General features: G+C 40.5%; 1 protein-coding gene across 2 annotated transcripts; it reads left to right on the top strand.

Moving 5' to 3' along the window:
• The first annotated feature begins 902 nt into the window (after window positions 1-902).
• Window positions 903-20791, top strand: plpbp (pyridoxal phosphate binding protein). 2 transcript variants are annotated; one of them, XM_034205043.1, is made up of 8 exons: window positions 903-1040; window positions 11449-11556; window positions 12068-12103; window positions 12176-12251; window positions 12338-12478; window positions 15994-16136; window positions 17170-17268; window positions 19749-20791. In XM_034205043.1, the coding sequence occupies exons 1-8, from the start codon at window positions 927-929 to the stop codon at window positions 19914-19916; spliced, it is 885 nt and encodes a 294-aa protein (XP_034060934.1). In that variant the 5' UTR covers window positions 903-926; the 3' UTR covers window positions 19917-20791. The 2 variants fall into 2 exon arrangements, with proteins under 2 accessions (XP_034060934.1, XP_034060933.1); XM_034205042.1 differs by having other exon boundaries at window positions 17170-17342.
• The last annotated feature ends 533 nt before the right edge of the window (window positions 20792-21324 follow it).

The following is a 21324-nucleotide window of genomic DNA, read 5'->3' as shown; positions in this document are numbered from 1 at the left end:
CAGCTCGCCTCGAAATTATGAAATAAAAGTCTCTTGAAATTAATAAATGTGGCATTATGAAATACAAGTCCCCTGAAATTAATAAATGTGGCATTGTGAAATACAAGTCCCCTGAAATAAATAAATGTGGCATTATGAAATAAAAGTCTCTTGAAATTAATAAATGTGGCATTATGAAATACAAGTCCCCTGAAATTAATAAATGTGGCATTATGAAATATAAGTCCCCTGAAATTAATAAATGTGGCATTATGAAATATAAGTCCCCTGAAATTAATAAATGTGGCATTATGAAATAAAAGTCTCTTGAAATTAATAAATGTGGCATTATGAAATACAAGTCCCCTGAAATTAATAAATGTGGCATTATGAAATATAAGTCCCCTGAAATTAATAAATGTGGCATTATGAAATAAAAGTCTCTTGAAATTAATAAATGTGGCATTATGAAATACAAGTCCCCTGAAATAAATAAATGTGGGATTATGAAATACAAGTGCCCTGAAATAAATAAATGTGGCATTATGAAATAAAAGTCTCTTGAAATAAATAAATGTGGCATTATGAAATAAAAGTTTTTAATTTTAATTTAAATGTACATTTATATATATTTGCCTTGTTTATTTATTTCAGAATGTATTTCATAACCTTATTTATTTATTTCATAGGCATATTTATATATGTATTTATTTATTTATGTATTTATTTAATTTTGGCTTAAACGGCATTCCATTATGAATTCCATTCATAATGCATTCCATAAGCAAATGCCTCGTGCTGTTCATCTCTCATCTGGAGCCCCTCTCCTTTAGTTGACTGTCGGCCTGGCAGCAGGGGGCGCTCTCTGAAGGACACGCTCTTTACTCAAGTGGACTTTTATTTTGAAAGGCGATTGTCGTCATCGCAGACACGTCTTTCTACGTTGTATGTCGTCGTCGCTCGCCCGTATGTGGAAAGTAGCAATGTCGGAGGAGGAGGTTGGGAAGGCGTTACAGTCGGTAGTGGAGCGGGTGAACCAGGCGGCGGCACGGCGGCCCAAGGTAACTGCTACCCGGGAGGCTCGTCTCTGGAGCTCCGGCAGCGGGGCTTCAGAGAGGACCGAGAACGTCGTGCTGCGGCGGCACGACCCGTTATGTAAGGCTGCCTAACACCTCAACCTTTGGCCGGGAGTTGGTGGGGCTGGTGGCAGCACTTCCATAACCCCAATGCATGGGTATTACAGGCGGGGGGACAGGATCCGTTCTGCACGGGGCTGCACAGTGGAGGCCTGCAGTCCGGGTTCTGGATGCCATTTGTCATGTATTTGGGCTATTTAGTAAACACGAGCACGCTGTGTATCATCCTCACTCCACAGCTCTGTGACAGTGGGGGGTTGGTGATTACATTAAAGCATTTAAGGATCATACAATCAAACATCCTGCGGTCTTTTTGTGTTTAGGTACTAATCATCTTAATTATAAGAAGAGCTGAATGAATGGCATGCCCTTCTTTGTCGATTAGTGGACTAATTGCTCATTTTGGTCTTACTTTACTTAGATTCCCTTAGTCGATTAGTCGATCTTTTAAGCTTTGTTAATGCTGAATGTTTTTATTTTAAAGCTGCTTTTTATTTTTACAAATCTTTTTATTGCAAACAAGTCATAATCCAGCAAATGACAAGAAGTAAGAACAGTAGTAATCAATACAAAACAGTACAGATGTTACAGTCAGCAAATGTAGACAATGGTGATTATTACAAAGGACCTCCTTGAAAATAAAGTAATGTATTGCTCCATATTCACTTCAAGGTTCGTAGAGAGTCCTTGTTTACAGTTTTGTTTTGTTTTTTTCATTCATTTAACCCCCCCACCCACAGGTATGGTTGGCCCCAAATAGTAAAATAACTGAATAAGTCAGATAAAATTAAAACATAAATAATAATAATATCATACTAATACAAATAAATAAAAAGAAAGTCAAGAGCGAAAACAGTCTGTAAGAATCCGGTATAGGGGAAGAAAATAATAGTAAACATTGTCGTCTTGGTGAGGAAAAAGGGTTTCATTAAGAGGGAAAAGGAAATTAGAAGAGTAGTCTAGGGCAAAAGACAAAGGGTCATGGCGGAAGAGCAGTAATATGAATGGTCACTTTTATTTTATTTATTTCCTTTTAGAGAGCTACCTGCGACTCAGCGTCAGAAGTGATAGGGAGTTCTTTGATAAGGCCTAATAGTGGGTCCCAGGTAGTATGGAAGGATTTCAGAGATCCTTTTAATGAGAATCTTAACTTTTCCATCTGAAGGCATTGTAAGACATCACGTATCCACTGATCATGTGTTGGTGGGGAAGCATGTATCCATTTTAAGAGAATAGAGCATCTAGCTCAGGCATCCTCAAAGTCCGGACTCCGGTCCGGATCCGGACCGAACCACAACTGTCTCTGGACTCTCAGCTAATTATACTTTTCATATGTATTATCTGTATTATCTGTGTTATCTGCGAGACATCGCCACAACGCAACGAGTCAAAATTCTCCGCTATGTCCACTGCAAACAGCGCATGTACGACTGTTCCACTGTCTGTGTGTGTCTGTCAACACTTTGGTCCAATCACATTCAGTATCCCGTCAGCGTTTTTTCCCACCAGCAACAGTCTGTGAATCAGAGGCACAGTAAGGCGGGTCTTCGCGGAATGCGGGTGGGAAAAATGTGTGTGTGTGTTTAAAAAAAAAAAAAAAGTCAGAGCGAGAGTTAACAGCTCATCTAGTTGCATCTGTACTGTAGCTAGTAGCCTAGTTTCACCTACCGGGGTGGCAACTGCCACCCTAAAAATAGGCCGTGGCAGCTGGGTGGTTTGAAAGAAAAGTTGTGGCTCATCGGACATTTATGAGAGAAAGTCTCTAATGTCCGAGTGCAAGTGAATGCAGCACAATATGCACGTCTTGTAACCCCTCCCCTTGGCGCGAGCGTGGAAATATGATTGGCGGCGATTTAATTTGAACGGCGCAAAACGAGAAGCATTCGGATCCAAGCACTGAAGGAATGAGGTATTTGCGGTCTACACTGACAGAGAAGAGACTTTTCAAGTTTGGCTGTACTCAGAATTGAATCAAAACGCACTAAAGCTGTTGATCTTAATACGTTTGTGAGGAGTTTTGCTGAACAAAATGGTAATCGCCGCATTCAGCTGTAATAGACATGTCAACTTGATGCTCTGCTCACGGATGAGCATAACAAACTATTAAGATGATGACCTTACGTGTGTAAATATATTTTTTTCTTTGTGGGGGTCTGCCCCCAAAAAACTGTTTTAAGTCCTGAGAAAGTCAAATAAGACGGTGAAAAAAGTAACCACTTTGATTTAACCTGGCCAGTAGGTAAGGACTTTCCACTGGATAATAACTGAAGTAGTGATGTTTGAAGGCAAACAAAAAGAGGAAATAACAGGTCAAATCAAGCAAATCCCCTCTCAGATTCCACGGCAACCAGAAGAACATACATACTGGCTGGTGATTTGATTCATCAGCTTTGTGATGGAATAAAAAATGCACAGTGCATTTCCTTAGCTGTGGGTGAGTCCACTGACACCACTGACAATGCTCAGTTGCTGGTGTTTGTGAGTTTTTATGATGAGGCAAAGGGGGAGTTTGTTGAAGATGTGTTGGGCCTGACGAACCTCAGTGGACACACAAGGGGGCAAGACATTTATAAAGCAATAATGGGAATGCTGAATGAAAGAGGGTGCAGCTGCCTTTATTCATAACTGTGCAGCTCTTACACTGTGACTCTGAGGGGTCAAGCACAGACACAATAACAATGAAAACTGCTGCATACAGATTATTTTTGTTTTTGCAACCTCGTGTTAAGAATCTTGTTGCAATTGTTTAAAAGTTTGAATGACCGTAATAAACGTTTTTTTTTTACCTTTTAAGATTTGTATTTGAGTACCCCTGGTCTAGCTAATAGAGTGGTGAAGGCAATGACACAGCGTATGGTAATGGGCATATTCTCAGATGGAGGAAGGCCGAACAGTGCAGTCATAGGATTAGGGTCTATCTTTTTGTTAAAGGCCCGCTCAATGGTTCCAAATATGTCAGACCAAAATGTGTCCAACCTCGGGCAAGTCCAGAACATGTGCAGATGGTCAGCTGGGGAATGATTGCATCTGTTGCAGGCATCACTCCGATCTGGGAATATTTTAGCCAGCTTAGCATTAGTAAAGTGAGCTCTGTGGAGCACCTTGCACTGAAGTAGGCCATGTCTAGCACAGATAGATGATGTATGGACTAGGTTGAGAATGTCACTCCATTGATCATCGGAAATGTTGCTACCTAGATCACGCTCCCAGAGCTCCTTAAGAGGCACCATAGGGTCCGGACTCAGGGAACCAATCTGACCATAGGGAACTGAAACCAAGCGCTTTTGATCAGGGTCGAGTGTGAGAAATGTATCAATTGGCGATTCGGGGGGGGGCGGTTAGGAAAATGGGGAAATTGCTTTTGGATGAAGTGCCTGATTTGGAAAAAACGGAAGAGATGACTGTTGGGCAAGTTGAATTTGACTGAAAGGGACTCAAAGTATAAAAAGACTCCATCCTCGTAAAGGTCAATAAGCGTTGCGAGCCCGTTGCGAGACCATTGTTCGACCAAACGCGGAAGGCCGGGTCAGTACACGATGGGGAGAATAGGTGATTGTTTGAAATTGGGGCGTGAACTGAAGCTCTATGTAACCCGTGCTGTTTCCTGAATTGGAGCCAAATGCTTAAGGTGCTAGTAACAATTGGGTTACTCAAATGTTTATGGGTCGCTACAGGGAGCTGAGAGCAGATTATAGAGTGCAAAGGAGCAGAAGATGACAGCTCGATATGTACCCAAGGTGGGCAGGGGTCTGAAAGTTTATATTTAGCCCAATAGAGGAGTTTGTTAATATTAGAGGCCCAGTAATAGTGGTGAAAGTTGGGGAGCGCCAGGCCGCCTTCTGATTTAGGGAGTTGGAGACACAACCCTCTAATACGCGCAGGCTTGTTGTTCCAGATGAACGCATTCAACTGCTTATCAAGATCAGTGAAAAAAGATTTATTGATGCGCACTGGGATGTAGTGGTGGTCTAATGGATAGTGAGGTGGGCTGAAGATCGGAAGGTTGTGAGTTCAAATCCTGCCAGGAACACCACCACTAGTGTGCCCTTGAGTAAGGCACTTAGCCCTTAGTTACTCCAGGGAGAATGTCCCTGTAATCGGTCATTATAAGTCGCTTTGGATAAAAGCGTTAGCTAAATTAAATGTAATAATGTGTTGGAAAAGGTAAAGAAACTTTGGCAGGATGACCATCTTTATAAGGTTTACGCGACCCGCAAGAGACAGGGGAAGGGAGGCTCACCTAGACATATCAGCTTTGCATTTATCTAGTAGAGGCTGAAAGTTTCTAGGGAACAGGTCTTTAAAAGAGTTTGCAACAAACACCCCCAAGTATTTGAACCCCTCCACAGCCCTTTTAAAGGGGAATAGGGATTGGGGAAGTGCCTCAGCCCTTTTATTTACAAAAAATACTTTGCTCTTTTGAATGTTTAGTCTGTAACCTGATACACGGCCAAATTGATCTAAAATCGACAGTATGGGGGGGAGAGAGGATAAGGGGTTCGAGATCATAAGAAGAAGGTCATCAGCATATAGAGACAATCAGATCATCGATCTCACATCGATATCACAATATTTCCTTATCTGAGTCAGCTTCTCGAGCCGTATCTGGCCGTGCAACACTTAGTTACATTGTCACATATACTGTATGCAGACATATTATTTTAAGCAACACATTAAGTTGACGAAACACTCAACTCAAATGTAATAAAGTCAGATCCCCTCGTGTTTTAGATGGGGCAGTATCATAAAACTGTTGTACGCTTTCAAACACTCGGTAGTTTATTTTTTAACGAGTTGTTCTGTATTCTCCTTGCAGGTGCAACTATGTGGCTTGTATCCTGGATTATATGTTTAAGTCATCATGGATGTTTAAAGTTCATATTTGTCTAATATTAGTTTACTTTTCATTAATGAAGTATGACACTGCGCAGTCAGCACACTTGTCCCTGTTTGTGATTGGTCAAATGTAGCTAACCGTGAACGCGTTCTCAGCTGGAGAGAGAAACCCTGGCTTGATTTACCGAGTTGATAACCAGCGCCGTAGGACCGCTTAGCGAGATCACGTTTGTTAGGGTTAGTTAAGATAACTCAAGCATATCCAGGGTCTGTTGAACTGGCTTCGTGGTACAGGGCACAGGTGGCTGCATAGCAGCGCTAATGTCAAAGACATTATATTTTTATTTGACCAGGATGCAGTTACACAAATATTTGGGAAGGCTTAGCCTTCCCTAGCCTACAGCACCCGGCGCTCCTGGGCCTACAGTATAGCCCAACCATGTACACCTTCCTTTTTTCCCGTCCAAAGTTTGAATTGGATAAAGGTAATGGTTATCGATGGTGCTTTTATAGCCTATTGTATAATAACTGTGTGATTTATATTGTTTTTCAAATGCATATGGCCACCCATTTACACTGCTCTTCCCGTCAAGAATATGAATAGAACTTAGTTAGATCACTTTACATTTCTGCAAATAAATTTTTAATCACACACGTCTCCCCGTCCCAAAAATGATTAATAAAATAAAAAGAGGAAACCATTTTCAAGTTCAGTTTTCAACGTTTTATTTAAAATAACTGACATAACAGACACCATACTGTAGGCCTATCTGCTGCGGAAACCAGGACGAGCTATTTCGGGATCTGTTTTTCGGGGGCTCCTCAGTCTCTCATTTATCCGGCTCCTGATTAGAACACATCCTGGGGATTGTGTTTACAAACATTGACCAGACCATTCACCAGTGCATTTTGAATGTCCGATAGTCCACCATTTCCACCGGAAATATCAAACATTTAATAAAAGTGAAAAACAATGAACAAGACTTAACGTATTCATCATAATTAATTATATTTATTTCGTTTGGATGTAGGATTTTTGACTTTGTTTAGAGCAGTGATCTTCTACTATGAACATTTTGGACCCAAAATCAAAACAAAAAAACGTAAAAACAGATTTTGAAAATGATATTATTTTTCATATGTAACACAAACATACACAACGAAACCATTTAAAAGCTGGAAATATATACATGGGATGTCACTATGATAATGTGAAAGTTTGATTGAGGTAGCATGGGATTTCATTCTGATAAGGCAAAAGTGTTATTATAAATATAATACAAATATATATATACACATTATGTACAAAAATCAGTTTTTTCTGTCTTTATCTGTGCCACGCTTCAAAGCGGTTTCTGTCAATACGACACAGAGGGCAACATCACAGATTCCTCCTCCTCCATGTCAAAAAACAAGCTTAAAGCTTGACTCACGTTCAGAGTTCTCTTCATCATAGTTGAATCTTCAGAACTCTAAATCTATCTAACTATATCAAAATTCTCAATGTTTGTCTGTCACTTTACTTCAATCGCAGTCTCCCGCCGTCTCTCTTCGTCTCTTTTCGTCTCGTTTCGTATCACTCCGTTTACCTGATTACCTCACCCCCTCCCTGGTAAATACATCCTGTTGAGCAGAATCTACAGTTTCCAGTATTTTCCATTTCGTAAAATGATAAAATACGGCGAAGATATCAAAATATGTGCTTCCATTATTCATACTTCTGAAATATATCTGTATTAACTTGATATCATCGTATGTCCGTGTTTATTGGGTCTTTTTGCATGAAACAAAGACTGGGATATAGTTTCAAGCCAGTACTTTCGACAGAAACACACGGCAATGTTGTCCGGACTGTTGTTTTTATGCGGCACCGGCTTGAACAGGTCATGTGATCTGATCACGCCGGCGTGACGGTCGACTCCAAAGGGTTAATATTAAATACATATAAGTATTTTTACAACTTGTATTTAGAAATACTCTGTTGTAATTATTGATGCATACATGTGTTCATCCATTCAATGTGGCATCTGCTATAATGGGGTTAATGTATGATATTACTTAATAATACAATACATTATAATATATGATATGATAATTACATTTTAGTTTTATTCATTTCTTATTTCATAGTTTCTCATTATTATTATTTTTATCATTGCAAACAGACTAAGTTCAACAACACCCAGTTGTCTTTGTGTATTTTGTGAATGAAGCGCCATCTTATGGTTAAATCCTGTAATTGAACAAATGGGGAAATTGGGCAACGCCCTCTAGCAATTTGGCAACACCCCCAGCCACTGGCATCCGCTGGGCTTTTGACTGGGACACACGCATCTGAGTCTGATCTGGAGTGCTTCATCTGTACCTTGGCTGAATTGGAGAGAGTGGCTTGTGTGAGCGATGACCTGTCGAGACTCACGTCCTGGACCAAATTCCAGTCACCAGCCATAATAATACGATGGTTGTCGGCGTTGGGAATTTGAGCAAAGAGGTTCACAAAAAAATTACCATCATCCCAATTGGGAGCGTAGATAGAAGCTAGTATCACTGGTGTGTTCTGTAGCATGCCCGAAACTATGACATAACGACCATTAGGATCTGATATCGAATTTGTCAATTCAAATCTGACATTCTTGTGAATAATAATTGCTGCCCCTCTGGCTTTGTGGGAGAATTTTGAGTGGAACAAGTGACTCATCCATGCCCTTTTAATACGAAGGGTATCAGAAGATTTAAGATGAGTTTCCTGCAGGAATATGACATCTCCATTCAGATGTTGCAACCGTGTCATTACCTTACCAATCTTAGTAGCGTTGTTCATGCCCTTAGTATTCCAGGAAATCAGGCACACTCCTCTACCTGTCGTTGTCATGGCAGACACCATCTAGGAACTTCCTCAAAGACAAGTTTACCTGGATAAACACTGTCTTGCATACACAGGAGAAAGAGAAGAGAGGACGACGAAAAATAATAATAGTAATGACAAAAACAAAACAAAAAAACCCCAAAAAAAACATGTGGCCATACCTATAGCTAAACCCAAAATGCACAGCATAATCAAGCACTCTGGCTTAGATCTATGTAATTACACTAACACTTGTAATTACACTAACACTAGTCTTCAGGGGACCTAGTCCCTATCTAAACAGTAAACCATCCCCATATTATCCCACACAGAACAAGTGGATGGGTAAGTGAATAGGAAATTGTCAAATATTATGCAGATAAATCTATGCCAATACCAAACCACAGAGAACAGAGAAGAGAACACACATACAATTTAGTGCAGTAAAAATCAGCATGAACAGCCGGTCCAACAAGTAAATACAATGTATTGTATCCATACAGATACCCTAAATGAGACATAATAGGAAATAAAATAAAGTGCAAAAGAAATCTCTGAATGGTAAAGGCACAGGTGGACAAGAAAATAAGCTAGTGCAACAGCTCCACATCAATGGAGCTGTGGCTCCCTCTAGCAAAAAAACGATACTCTGCGGATAACATGTCATGTGACCTATCAACAGGCATTCATAACGGCAAGGAACACAAAAAAAAAGAAGGAAAATATAAGAAGTCTAGCCTTGGAAAAACACACATGTCTGTCTGCGTGTTAACGGCATAATTAGAACCCATGTGAACTAATAGGTCAGACAAGTTACTTAGGTAGCCAGTAAGGCTAGTAAACTGGGCTAACGTTACCAAACCACAGCAGTCAGGCGGAGGAGGAGGCATGAGAGCCGATACCAGATCGGTTAGCTGTAATAAAGTCCTTGGCCTCAGAAACGGTGGAAAGTCTCTTCCTGGCCATCCCTCAGTGTGATGTTAAGCCTCGCAGGGAAAAGTAGTGCGGGCTTGAAGCCCCGTTGGTAAAGTTCAGACATCACCTCTTGGTATTCCCTGCGCTGCTCCACTATCTCAGAAGGATAATCCTCGTAGATTGCAATTCTTTCACACACACATACGGGTTTTGGGCCGAGGGCGACACCGTATTTGCGGTATCAACCATTTCATGCGAGGTGCATACAGAATATCATAGTCTATTCCTTAATCAATATAGTCAACTCTAAAATACCACATATATGCATTGGCATGATAATATTATTGTGACAAGTGGGGTATTCACCTGGTGTTTCCAGAAGATAGACGTAGATGCTGCCAAAATCGACCGAAGGCCACTTTTGAGGGTCGTAATTCCATACATTGTACATCCAACAACCCACACAGCTCTAGTTTACGCTGGTAACGACCTAGAGCACACCCCTCAAGTCCAGAGATGTAATCCGAAGACATGCAGCGATTTCTTCGGTCGTTAATTCAGAAAAAAAACCTAGTGCGCTCTGCCTGGCTACATTAGCTAGCTGTTTATATTAGCATCGCCAGGATTTTTGCACCTCCAGAAAAATGGCGTCTTTATAAAAAAATATATGGAGCGCGTTGCATTGTGGGTAGCTGTGACGTCACTGTGTGTGAAAGAATGGGTGTCCCACGGTACTGCAGCTTGCCTCTCTTAGCTCTGGCCTCACGGATGATCTTATCTTTCTGCTGGAATCTGTGGAGCCTGATGACCACGGGTCTCGGTCTCTGACCCGGTCCTGGCTTGTTGGAGAGTGTACGGTGCGCTCTGTCGCACTCCGGTGGAGACTCAAAAACGCTGTCACCAAGGATCTCAGCCAGAAGTTCAGAAAAGAAGGTGGAGGGGTGAGGCCCTTCGATGGACTCAGGTAGACCAATGATCCTGATATTGTTACGGCGGCATGCGAGACTCGAGGTCCGTCAACTTAGCTTGTAGCTTGGTATTATTCTCAGCTAGCTTAGCACACATAGATTCCAAACTTTGTATGCGTCCATCTTGTTCGTTAGCGTTGGATTCAAGCGAATTAATTGAGTGGGTATGATCGGAGACTGTGGTTTGAATGCAGTCTAGCTTGGCTTCGAGCGCAGATATAGTAGCCTTGAAATCTGCAGAGATAGCATTCCGGTGTTGTTCCAGTTGGTTAGCCAAGGCCGCCATGTTGAAGTCACTGCCATTTACCGCCGGCACGGTAGACTGATCCTTCTTGCCCGATCTCTGCTGCTTGGAAGCCATAATCCAGCACCAGAGTATTCAGAGAGGAATAATTATCCACCTGGAGATGGCCAAAGGCAAAACTATGGGGATTTAAAATAGTCAATGAATAAAAGTTACGGGAGCTAGATTCGACACTGCCTACTCCATCTTGCCCCACCGGAAGTCTCCTTAAAGCTACTTTTGAGCACAATTTTGATAAACACAAGACTTGCAGTTGATTTGAACAACATTTATATATTTTGCATGATTCTTTGTGAAGTAACTCAGTTGAACAGATCTTTGATTAAAGAGGAACTAAGAATATCTTCCTTAAGGGGAACAAAGTAGCCAGAAACAGCGAGCTTCATGGTGGTCTAGCAGGACCCTCTCAGGCTGAGTCACATCACTGAGATCTGATTATTCTGATGGTGTTCTGTCCTCCCTCAGACTCTCCCAGCCGTGCCACCCCGCCTTGTCGCCGTCAGCAAGACCAAACCTCCAGAGATGGTTGTGGAGGCCTACAGACAAGGGCATCGGAACTTTGGAGAAAACTATGTGAGTATAAATGCTGCAGGTCTGCATCAGTCCAAAGTATGCCTGCATAATCATGAAGGGGCCTTCCTTTCATTAAGACCCCCCAGCATATCATAGATTAAATGGGAAAATTATGGGGAAATGTCCATTAAATTGATGGGACCTTGCAAAGCCCCATTGCAGACTATTTGTCTCGCTTATTTTTCATTGGATTGTGTTGAAATTTGTCTGATATATTTTGTATATCTTATGTACAGTACACTTTGATTCTGTGTAGCTTTAACATACATAGTCCTCACACATCATATAAGTTATTTGGTCTTCTATACACAATTAAAAGCCAGGAAACCTACTGGTAAAGATATTTTGACTGTAGAAGATTATTTAAATTCCCTTTTTTTATGTTAAAATAACAATTGTTATATCACTCCTTCACAATTTTATGTTTTCCTTTCACTGGCAGTATTTCTATCTCTGTATGATACCATTTGAGACTGTTTTTCATCATCTTCTTCCTTTATCTCCTTTCCAGGTTAATGAACTTGTTGACAAAGCTTCTGATCCTCTGGTAAATTGATATATTTAAATTCAAAGGTAGTATCTACTTTTTCCACATATTCAAACCGTGTTTCTTTTTCAGATTTTGGCCTCATGTCCAGAAATCAGGTGGCACTTCATCGGCAATCTGCAGAAGAACAATGTGAACAAACTCCTGGGTGAGTCTTTACAAACTCCCCCCCCCCCCCCCCCCCCTCCGTGTGTTGACAGTTGACAGTTCACTGAGTGTGTGTTTGTTATCCAGGCGTGCCCAACCTGTTCGTGGTGGAGACGGTGGACTCTGCCAAGCTGGCGGACCGGGTGAACAGCTCCTGGCAGCGCCTCAGAGGAGCCAGCACCCAGAGGTTAAAGGTCATGGTGCAGCTCAACACCAGCGGAGAACAGAGTACGTGTCAAAGTCAGCACTTTGTTCTGCTCAAATATACTGAAAAATAAAAATAAGACATACTTTAGTAGTCCCACAAAGTGAAATTATGTTATAACATGTAGAAATAGATGCAACAAACTATAGTTTTTTTTATATAGAACCCGAAATGTTCCCACACAGCTGATTTAAAAGAAGCAGGTGGGTCTTCTAGCTCCTGTGTGTTATCTGAAATCGCCATACTAACTTTTCTTCTTCTTGTATTTTGTTCGTTTTGTTGTGTTTTCTTCTTGTTCTTCATTTGTTGTTTAAGGGCGGCAGGCAAACAGCTTTTAGGCGCAATACCGCCCCCTGGATTATATATAGTGTAATGGATACTGCCCTGAGTGACAGACTTTTTTCCCTTCATAAAAAAGGCGTATTCGTCGTGTGACTGCATGTGCCGAACGGTGACGGTTCGGGACGAATACGGATACCGTTACACCCCTGCACAATGTTAATGTCTTCAAGCCTTTCTTATTGAAATATCAAGTCCCCCCAGCATATGATAGAATTACTGGAAAAACTATGATGGGACCTTGAAAAGTCCCACTCCGGATACTTTTTAGTTGTAAGGCAAGGCAAGGCAAGGCAAGGCAAGGCAAGGCAAGGCAAGTTTATTTATATAGCACTTTTCAACACAAGGCAATTCAAAGTGCTTTACAAAAAATGAAAGAGATTAAGAAAATGGCATTTAAAATCAGTCATTAAAAAGAAAAGCTAATAAAATAAACATTAAAAAAAAATACATGGATAAAAGTTACAGTGCAATTAAACATTAAAAGAAAAAAGTACATGGATAAAAGTTACAGTGCAGTCTAAGATATGAATAGTTCAATTAAAAGCAGCGACAAAAAGAAAAGTCTTCAGCCTGGATTTAAAAGTAGTCAGAGTTGCAGCGGACCTGCAGGTTTCTGGGAGTTTGTTCCAGATATTTGGAGCATAATAACTGAACGCTGCTTTACCATGTTTAGTTCTGACTCTGGGGACAGAAAGCTGACCAGTCCCTGAAGACCTGAGAGATCTGGATGGTTCATAATTTAGCAGGAGGTCAGAAATGTATTTTGGGCCTAAACCATTCAAAGCTTTATAAACCAGCAGCAGTATTTTGAAATCTATTCTTTGACACACAGGAAGCCAGTGTAAAGACTTCAGAACTGGAGTGATGTGATCCACTTTCTTAGTGTTAGTGAGGACTCGAGCAGCAGCGTTCTGAATTAGCTGCAGCTTCCTAATAGATTTTTTAGTGAGACCTGTGAAGACACCATTACAGTAGTCCAGTCTACTGAAGATAAAAGCATGGACAAGTTTTTCCAAATCCTGCTGTGACATTAGTCTTTTAATCCTAGATATATTCTTTAGGTGATAGTAGGCTGATTTAGTAACTGTTTTAATGTGACTGTTGAAACTCAGGTCAGAGTCCATGACTACACCTAGATTTCTGGCTTTATCTGTTGTTTTGAACATTGCACACTGAAGCTCAGCGCTAACTTTTATACGTTCTGCCTTGGCTCCAAAAACCATTACCTCAGTTTTATCTTTGTTTAATTGGAGAAAGTTCTGACACATCCAGTCATTGATTTGTTCAATGCACTTACTCAGTGTTTGAATTGGAGCATAGTCTCCTGGTGAAATTGTTACGTACATTTGTGTGTCATCTGCATAGCTATGGTAACTTATTTTGTTGTTCTTCATTATCTGAGCCAGTGGTAGCATGTAGATGTTAAAGAGAAGAGGCCCCAAGATGGAGCCTTGAGGAACCCCACATGTCATATTTGTCAACTCAGATGTGTATTTACCTATAGAAACAAAGTTGTTTCTGTCCTTTAAGTAGGATTCAAACCAATTCAGAACTTTTTCCGAAAGTCCCACCCAGTTCTCCAGTCGGTCTAGTAATATGCTGTGGTCAACAGTGTCAAACGCAGCACTGAGATCTAATAATACTAACACTGAAGTTCTGCCACTGTCTGTGTTTAAGTGGATGTCATTAAAGACCTTTACAAGAGCAGTCTCAGTGCTGTGGTTTGGACGAAAGCCTGACTGGAACACATCAAAACAGTTATTTAAATGCAAGAAATTACTCAACTGTTGAAAAACAACTTTTTCAATGATTTTACCTAGAAATGGGAGGTTTGATATGGGCCTGTAATTGTTCATTACTGAAGCATCTAGATTATTCTTTTTTAAGAGCGGTTTAATGACTGCAGTTTTCAGGGCCTGTGGAAAAATACCTGAGTGAAGAGATTTGTTTACTATATGAAGTAGATCTGAGGCCATGCAAGGCAAAACATCTTTGAAAAATCCTGTTGGAATAATATCAAGGCAGCAGGAGGAGGATTTCAGAAGTTGAATAATGTCCTCTAGGTTTTTATCATTAATCTGATGGAATTGTGTCATGATGTCTGAATTGATGTTAAGTGGAGATAGGGACAACACATTTGCTGTTCCTGATGCAGAGGCACTGACTGCTTGTCTGATTTTCTGAATTTTGTCAGTGAAAAAGGAGGCAAAATCATTGCACGCCCTGGTGGATAGAAATTCAGAGGCTACTGACACTGGGGGGTTAGTTAGTCTGTCGACGGTAGCAAACAAGGCACGTGCGTTGTTTTTGTTTTTGGTAATGATGTCAGAGAAGAACGATTGTCGTGCGTTTTTCAATTCCAAATTATAAAGGCCAAGTCTCTCTTTATAGATTTCAAAGTGAACCTGGAGATTTGTTTTTCGCCACCTGCGTTCAGCTTTTCGACATTCTCTTTTTTCTGTTTTCACGGTCATGGCCTTTCTCCATGGAGATATTTTCTTGCCAGACACTTCCTTTACCTTAGTTGGAGCAATGGCATCTATAACATTTTTAATTTTTGAATTAAAATGATCTACTAGCTCATTTACTGAGATGTTGGCAGGGGCAAGTGTGGAAGAGAAATTCTGTATTGTAATCCTCACCAATTGCTTATCTCTCTTAGGATTGTGTTTACATTTAAACTAAACATCCGAGAGATCATAGGGATCATTTGTTTTTATAAAAGAAATAATATCTACTGTAGTGGTTTCTATCTTATAACCACATTAGATTCTGTGTTGTATTAATTTAGTTCTGTCACACCTAAAAGTTATTTTGGTGTCAGAGCAAAGAGGCAGTGGCGCCGCCAGGGATTTTGAGCCCCATGAAAAGATAATCACATTGGTTACTTAAAGTTTTTTTCCTTAATGTTCTAAAATTGTTTGGGCCCCTGTCAGTCACGGGCCCTTAGAATCGTCCTAACTTTTCACCCCCTTACGGCGCCCCTGCAAAGAGGATGTCGTGGTTGGGGTTCAGTGCCTTGCTTAAGGACACCTTGGCAGTGCCCAGGAGTCAAACTCACCTCTCCAGGTGCACACCACATTTTGTATATTTATTGTCCATACCGGGACTCGAACCGTCGACCGCCCGGTACCTGAGCAGCGTCCCTATGGGGAGTGATCCATGTTTGCTAACGGTGTGTCCCATGTCCCTGCAGATAAACACGGGCTCCCCCCCGAGGACACGTTGAGCACGGTGCAGCACATCCTGTCCCACTGCGGCGCTCTGGACTTCTTAGGACTCATGACCATCGGTCGCTACGGATACGACCTCAACCTTGGCCCCAACCCAGACTTTCAGGTACAAAACACTAGAGTTATTTTATGTCCAATAATAAGAATAGAAGTATAATAATAATATGACTATTGATTAAGCTGTTTTCAACCTCTCAAATGTCCATAACACCCGCAATCCTCTGTTTAAGTCATTTTCAGCTATCTTTGGGGTTTGGACTTACATAAAAATACATCAACTTGGGGTTTGATGGACTGTGATGGGTTATTATAGGGAAAACTAAACTAAAATATTGATCATCAGATGAGCTGATGATTGAATGAAAATATTGATATGCTGCAGCCCTCTAAAAGGCTCTCATGAATAACACTTGGTTATGTGAAAATGATGTCTACAGTAAACTAAAACTCTACACTGATACAAACGTGTGTCCTTCTCAAGGCAGATTGTTCTTATGCAAAATAATTAAAACCAAAAAAATAAACAACCAATAACTCCACTTTGAAAGAACAAATACTAAACAGAAATTGATCTCCAACATTATTTTTTTAAAGACATATCTGTATCTCAACTAGAGGGAGTCTAGATACATCTGCAAGGCTGGTATTATCTTTTGCAGACATTAAAGTGTTACAAAAATGCCACATTAAGGTCTGACATATTAGGAACAGTGTTTTTCCACCAAAGAGCACTGACACACACACAGGTTTGAACTGTCGATTGTATGGCTGATCACACTGTGTATTTGTTATGCATTCATGTGCTATAAATCCCATCAGCAGATATGTCAGCATCAGATATATTTTTAAAACTCGTAAATATTGATTTCATGATTCTATAGTTTTACTGTCATGTACACAATAGCTAGAGTATTAGTAGTTGTAGTTGTTTGTAATGAAAATCTTAATTAACTCCAACAATGCAAAACACTAAATACTTTAGACAAAGAAATAGATAAGTAAAATAGTGCAATAAACACAAGTGAAAGTGATACAATTGTAAAATGCAGCATTAAGTTAATAGTGTAGGTGTAAGATGGAATAAGAATGCAGACTCTGGTACTGTGCAGTAGACTAAGGAGTGTGTGTGTGTGGTGCAGACGCTGCTGGGGCGCAGGCAGCAGCTGTGTGACGGCCTGCAGATGCCTCTGGAGCAGGTGGAGCTCAGCATGGGGATGTCCACAGACTTCGACCACGCCGTGAGTATCGCTCCTCATCAGCACTTGGAACACAAATATCAAAGCAAATGTGGCCAGATTAAATCCTTCTTGAGGTACGTTTTTTATTTATTTTTATTTTCAGGGTCACAAATTGACGAACACAAATTATGTATTTTAGTGCCCAGTATTTAAACATTTATTCAGTCAGACTAGGTGAATTTGATTAATTTATAGAAGTGCATTACATATTTCTTTATGAATTTGTAAACCCTAAACATTTTTGATATGTTGTCCTTATGGAAGAAATGGTGGCGAGGGAGGAGGGTGGTCCTATCATTTTCTAAGTCAAATATCCATGCTGTTATCAAAGTGGGAGTACTATGGATTTATAATTTATGAAAAATAAATAAATTGGCCATCAAATTTAACAAAAAATAAGGGAACATTTGAATCAGTTTGCTTTTTCATGTATGTGTGTTAATCCTCTTTGTACAGTTCAAAACAAAAAAGAGTTATGCAAAAAATTCTTACATTTAAAAAAAAAAAAAAAACCTTGTGAAGGAAAAACGGTAAAGTGAATAAATGGCAAAAATATTATAAAAGTAGAGAAGCAAATTAAAACAGAAATTTCAATTTCTGTCACATTACACATTTAAATTATGCAAATTATTTTAAATTATAATAATGTATTATGTTCAAAGCATCTTCAGGGTCCCCAGTAGTTTGTTAAAAGCTTCTACAGAGAGTGCAGAGCGGATGACTATAGGGAGTAGGGATGGGTATCGTTTGAAATGTATCGATTCCGATTTCGGTTCTGCTTATCGATTCCGGTTCTTATCGATTCCCCGTTTCGATTCCAAAATTGTAAAAGAAAGAGGTCAAACGTTTAGATAACAAAAATATCTTTATTCTTTTAAGCTTTAACTGACATTTTTACAAATAAAAAAAATACATGCAATACAAATGTATTGCACAATAGCTGTGCTTTATTTTAACTGAGGCAAGCTATTAACAGGCATTACACTGTGCCTTGTCTTTTTCTTTTTTAGTGTAGTGGAGCCTCACTTTACAGCGTTTACTGTGATCCATCTTTCTGTCTACGGGAGGGCGGGGGGAGCCTCGCTGCGGGGCAACTGTGGACCTCTGTCGCCTGTCAGCGCAACTTACATGATGCCGTTTAAACAAATGAAGGGCGGTGGCGGCCGTCAGCGTACCGAGCCGGCTGTCAACGACCCGGCCGTCAACGACCCGCTGACGACCGGCCGTTCTGTGATTCTCCAGAACACACAGATGGCCAGTCCGCCCTAACCCTGTATTCCACCGGGTCACCGCGGCGCAGACGGACCCGGTGGAATACAGGGTCTAGCACGTTTAGGAACCGTTAAACAGAACCGAAATTGTGTATTTTGTATGGGTACCCGGTACCCGGCATTTTCTTATCGGTTCTCATCTGGAACCGAGTTTCGGTTCCCAACCCTAATAGGGAGAGAGTTCCACAGTGTTGGAGCTCCACCTGAAAGGCACGTCACCTTTAGTTTTCAGACGAGTCCGTGGTACAGCCAGTAGGCCCTGGTCTGAAGACCTAAGGGACCTACTGGCGGTGTAAGGATGGAGGAGGTCACTTATATATTCCGGTGCATTTCCACGCAGGGCTCTGTATGTAATATAATAATAATAATAATAATAATAATAATATATATATATATATGTATATAGAATCAATAGTATGCTCTATATGTAATAACCAGGACCTTAAAATCAATTCTAAAACGGGTGGGGAGCCCAATGTAAGGATTTAAAAATGGGTGTAATGTGTGTCATCCTGCTTAACCTGGCAGCATTCTGGACCATTTGTAGACGGTTGAGAGATGACTTGCTGAGACACGTGATCACAGTAATCCAGCCGGGATGATATAAAAGCATGAATGATTACATTACATTACATTGCATTTAGCTGACGCTTTTATCCAAAGCGACTTACAATAAGTACATTCGACCAGGAAGACACAACCTTGAAGAAAACAGAATCATATAAGTACATCAGGTTTCATAGAGCCAAACATTTCAAGTGCTACTCAACTGGCTTTAGGTAAGCCAGCCCTTTATTAGTATAAAAGTGCTTCGTTAATAGTTCTAACGCTCGAAGTGGAGTCGAAAGAGATGAATGATCATTTCAAGCTCCGCTAATGACACAACAGACCTGAGCTTTGCAATATTTCTGAGATGGAAACTGTACAGGCTATAGATGATTTAACACGTACAACGCTATGTTCAGATGTATTTGATTGCAGGGCAAATGTAATTTGTTCATGGCCATATAGTGGTTATGTTCAAATGTATAATCTCTCATTTGTGTGTTGTGATTTTAGTTGTCTTGTCTGTTGGTTCAGATGCCTTTGAGAGGTCCATAGTTATGGCTGTTATTGGATTAATTGTTAATGTGATTAATGCCATTAAGTTATCTTATCTCTCTCATTAGGGGTCTTTCCTGCTCTAACGTGTACTCCTTTACATTAAAGATCGAGGTGGGCTCCACCAACGTGCGGGTGGGAAGCGTTATATTCGGCAACAGGGAGTATCCCAACAGTGCGACCAACACTCCGGCCCCCAGCCCGGAGAAAACCGCCAAGAGCATGACAGAGGAGGCGTCCAAGAAGATGCAGCACCTGACCGTGTCCAAACCGTGAGGAGCCGCTCTGATGTCCTGGAGGAGAGAACCACACTGAGGAAAGCAGTGGAGCACATCATTTCAGCCACGTGGAGCGAGGATTGCAAAAATGGTTGCATAATTTTAAAGTGTAATTGCCCTTGTTGCTCTTTTAAGCATTAAAAAGTGGCATTCAGTACAGAACTAGTTGTACCTTTTTTTAAAGTTGTGTTACTAACCTGTAGTGCTCTGACTTGATAACTGGCAAAGACAGAAATGTAGAAAACACGATGACATCTGGAAAAGATGAGTGAAGATTTGTTTGGATGTGTCGTGATATTTTCTACCTTTCCAGTCCAACATGTGACTTCTGAAAGAGTGTGTCCCAGACAGGAATCCCACACAGTACAATGTACCATTTTTGTTGTACAGATGAAACAAAGACTTGATTTAATAAATCATTTATCCCTTTATAATGACACGTAGTATTGTGTGTTTCACATTGTTTCTTATGGTGTTCCAGCTGTGACAGATCTCTAATCTTGATATGAAGGAGAGCGAACCTGGAGAAAGAGTTTTGTTTGTGTAGGTCTTGTGTTTTTGCGTTATTGCAGATGAACGAGTGAATCTATGCAAAGTGGGGTTTCTGTTTTCAGTGGATTTTACACTGCAGCTATATCACGGTTTCGCAGTGGATTCTGTCACAAGGTCAGTGTGTTGTCCTGTCTCCATGAAAAGTGCTTTTACTGTCAGTGATCAAACTAAAAGATGATTCACGTGTGGTTGCTGTCTTAATGAGGCGTTGTTTGGGAGGTCAAAGATGAGCAACAAATGTTTTTGCTGAACATTTCTGCCATTCGCCGTGTATTTTTCTTGTATTTGGCAAAGTGGCTCTAATAAAATCAAACACAGAAAGTTGTTTAGCCAAATTGTCTTTATTAAGTCATGGAGGTGACTACAGGGGAAATAAGAATATTTCAAGAGTGATAAATAAACAAAAGAATTAAAGACTGTGACTCTTAATAGCACTTTGTGATTTTGACGCTATTTCAGTGAAACAAAGCCGTTTTGTCCACTTATGGGATTTTGCTTCTACACGACACTCATAAATACACTATGATACATGCAACAATTTTCAATTAAGAACCATTTATAAACCAGTTCTAACATAGTTACATCAACACAGGCTCACTATTTGGCAAGATGACTAAGCCTTATATTGGCTACTTAGCGAGAATCAACTCAGTGAACAAAATACCAAGGATGCTGGCTCATGAAGGAGACAAAGTAAGCTAGGTAGCCAATATAAGGCTAAGCAGTACAGATACATGTGGGCTCACTATTTGGCAAGCAACCGGTCACAGTTGCCCTGTTTATCTCATGTCTTATAAAAGCTTATTAATGATTTATAAAGTGTTCACAACTGACGCTGTAGTACATATGCCAGA

Source organism: Gymnodraco acuticeps, unplaced genomic scaffold, assembly GCF_902827175.1.
Source record: "Gymnodraco acuticeps unplaced genomic scaffold, fGymAcu1.1, whole genome shotgun sequence".
NCBI classification, from domain to species: Eukaryota; Metazoa; Chordata; class Actinopteri; order Perciformes; family Bathydraconidae; genus Gymnodraco; species Gymnodraco acuticeps.
Note: the sequence above shows the minus strand (reverse complement) of the source record. Positions and strands in the feature narration are given on the sequence as shown.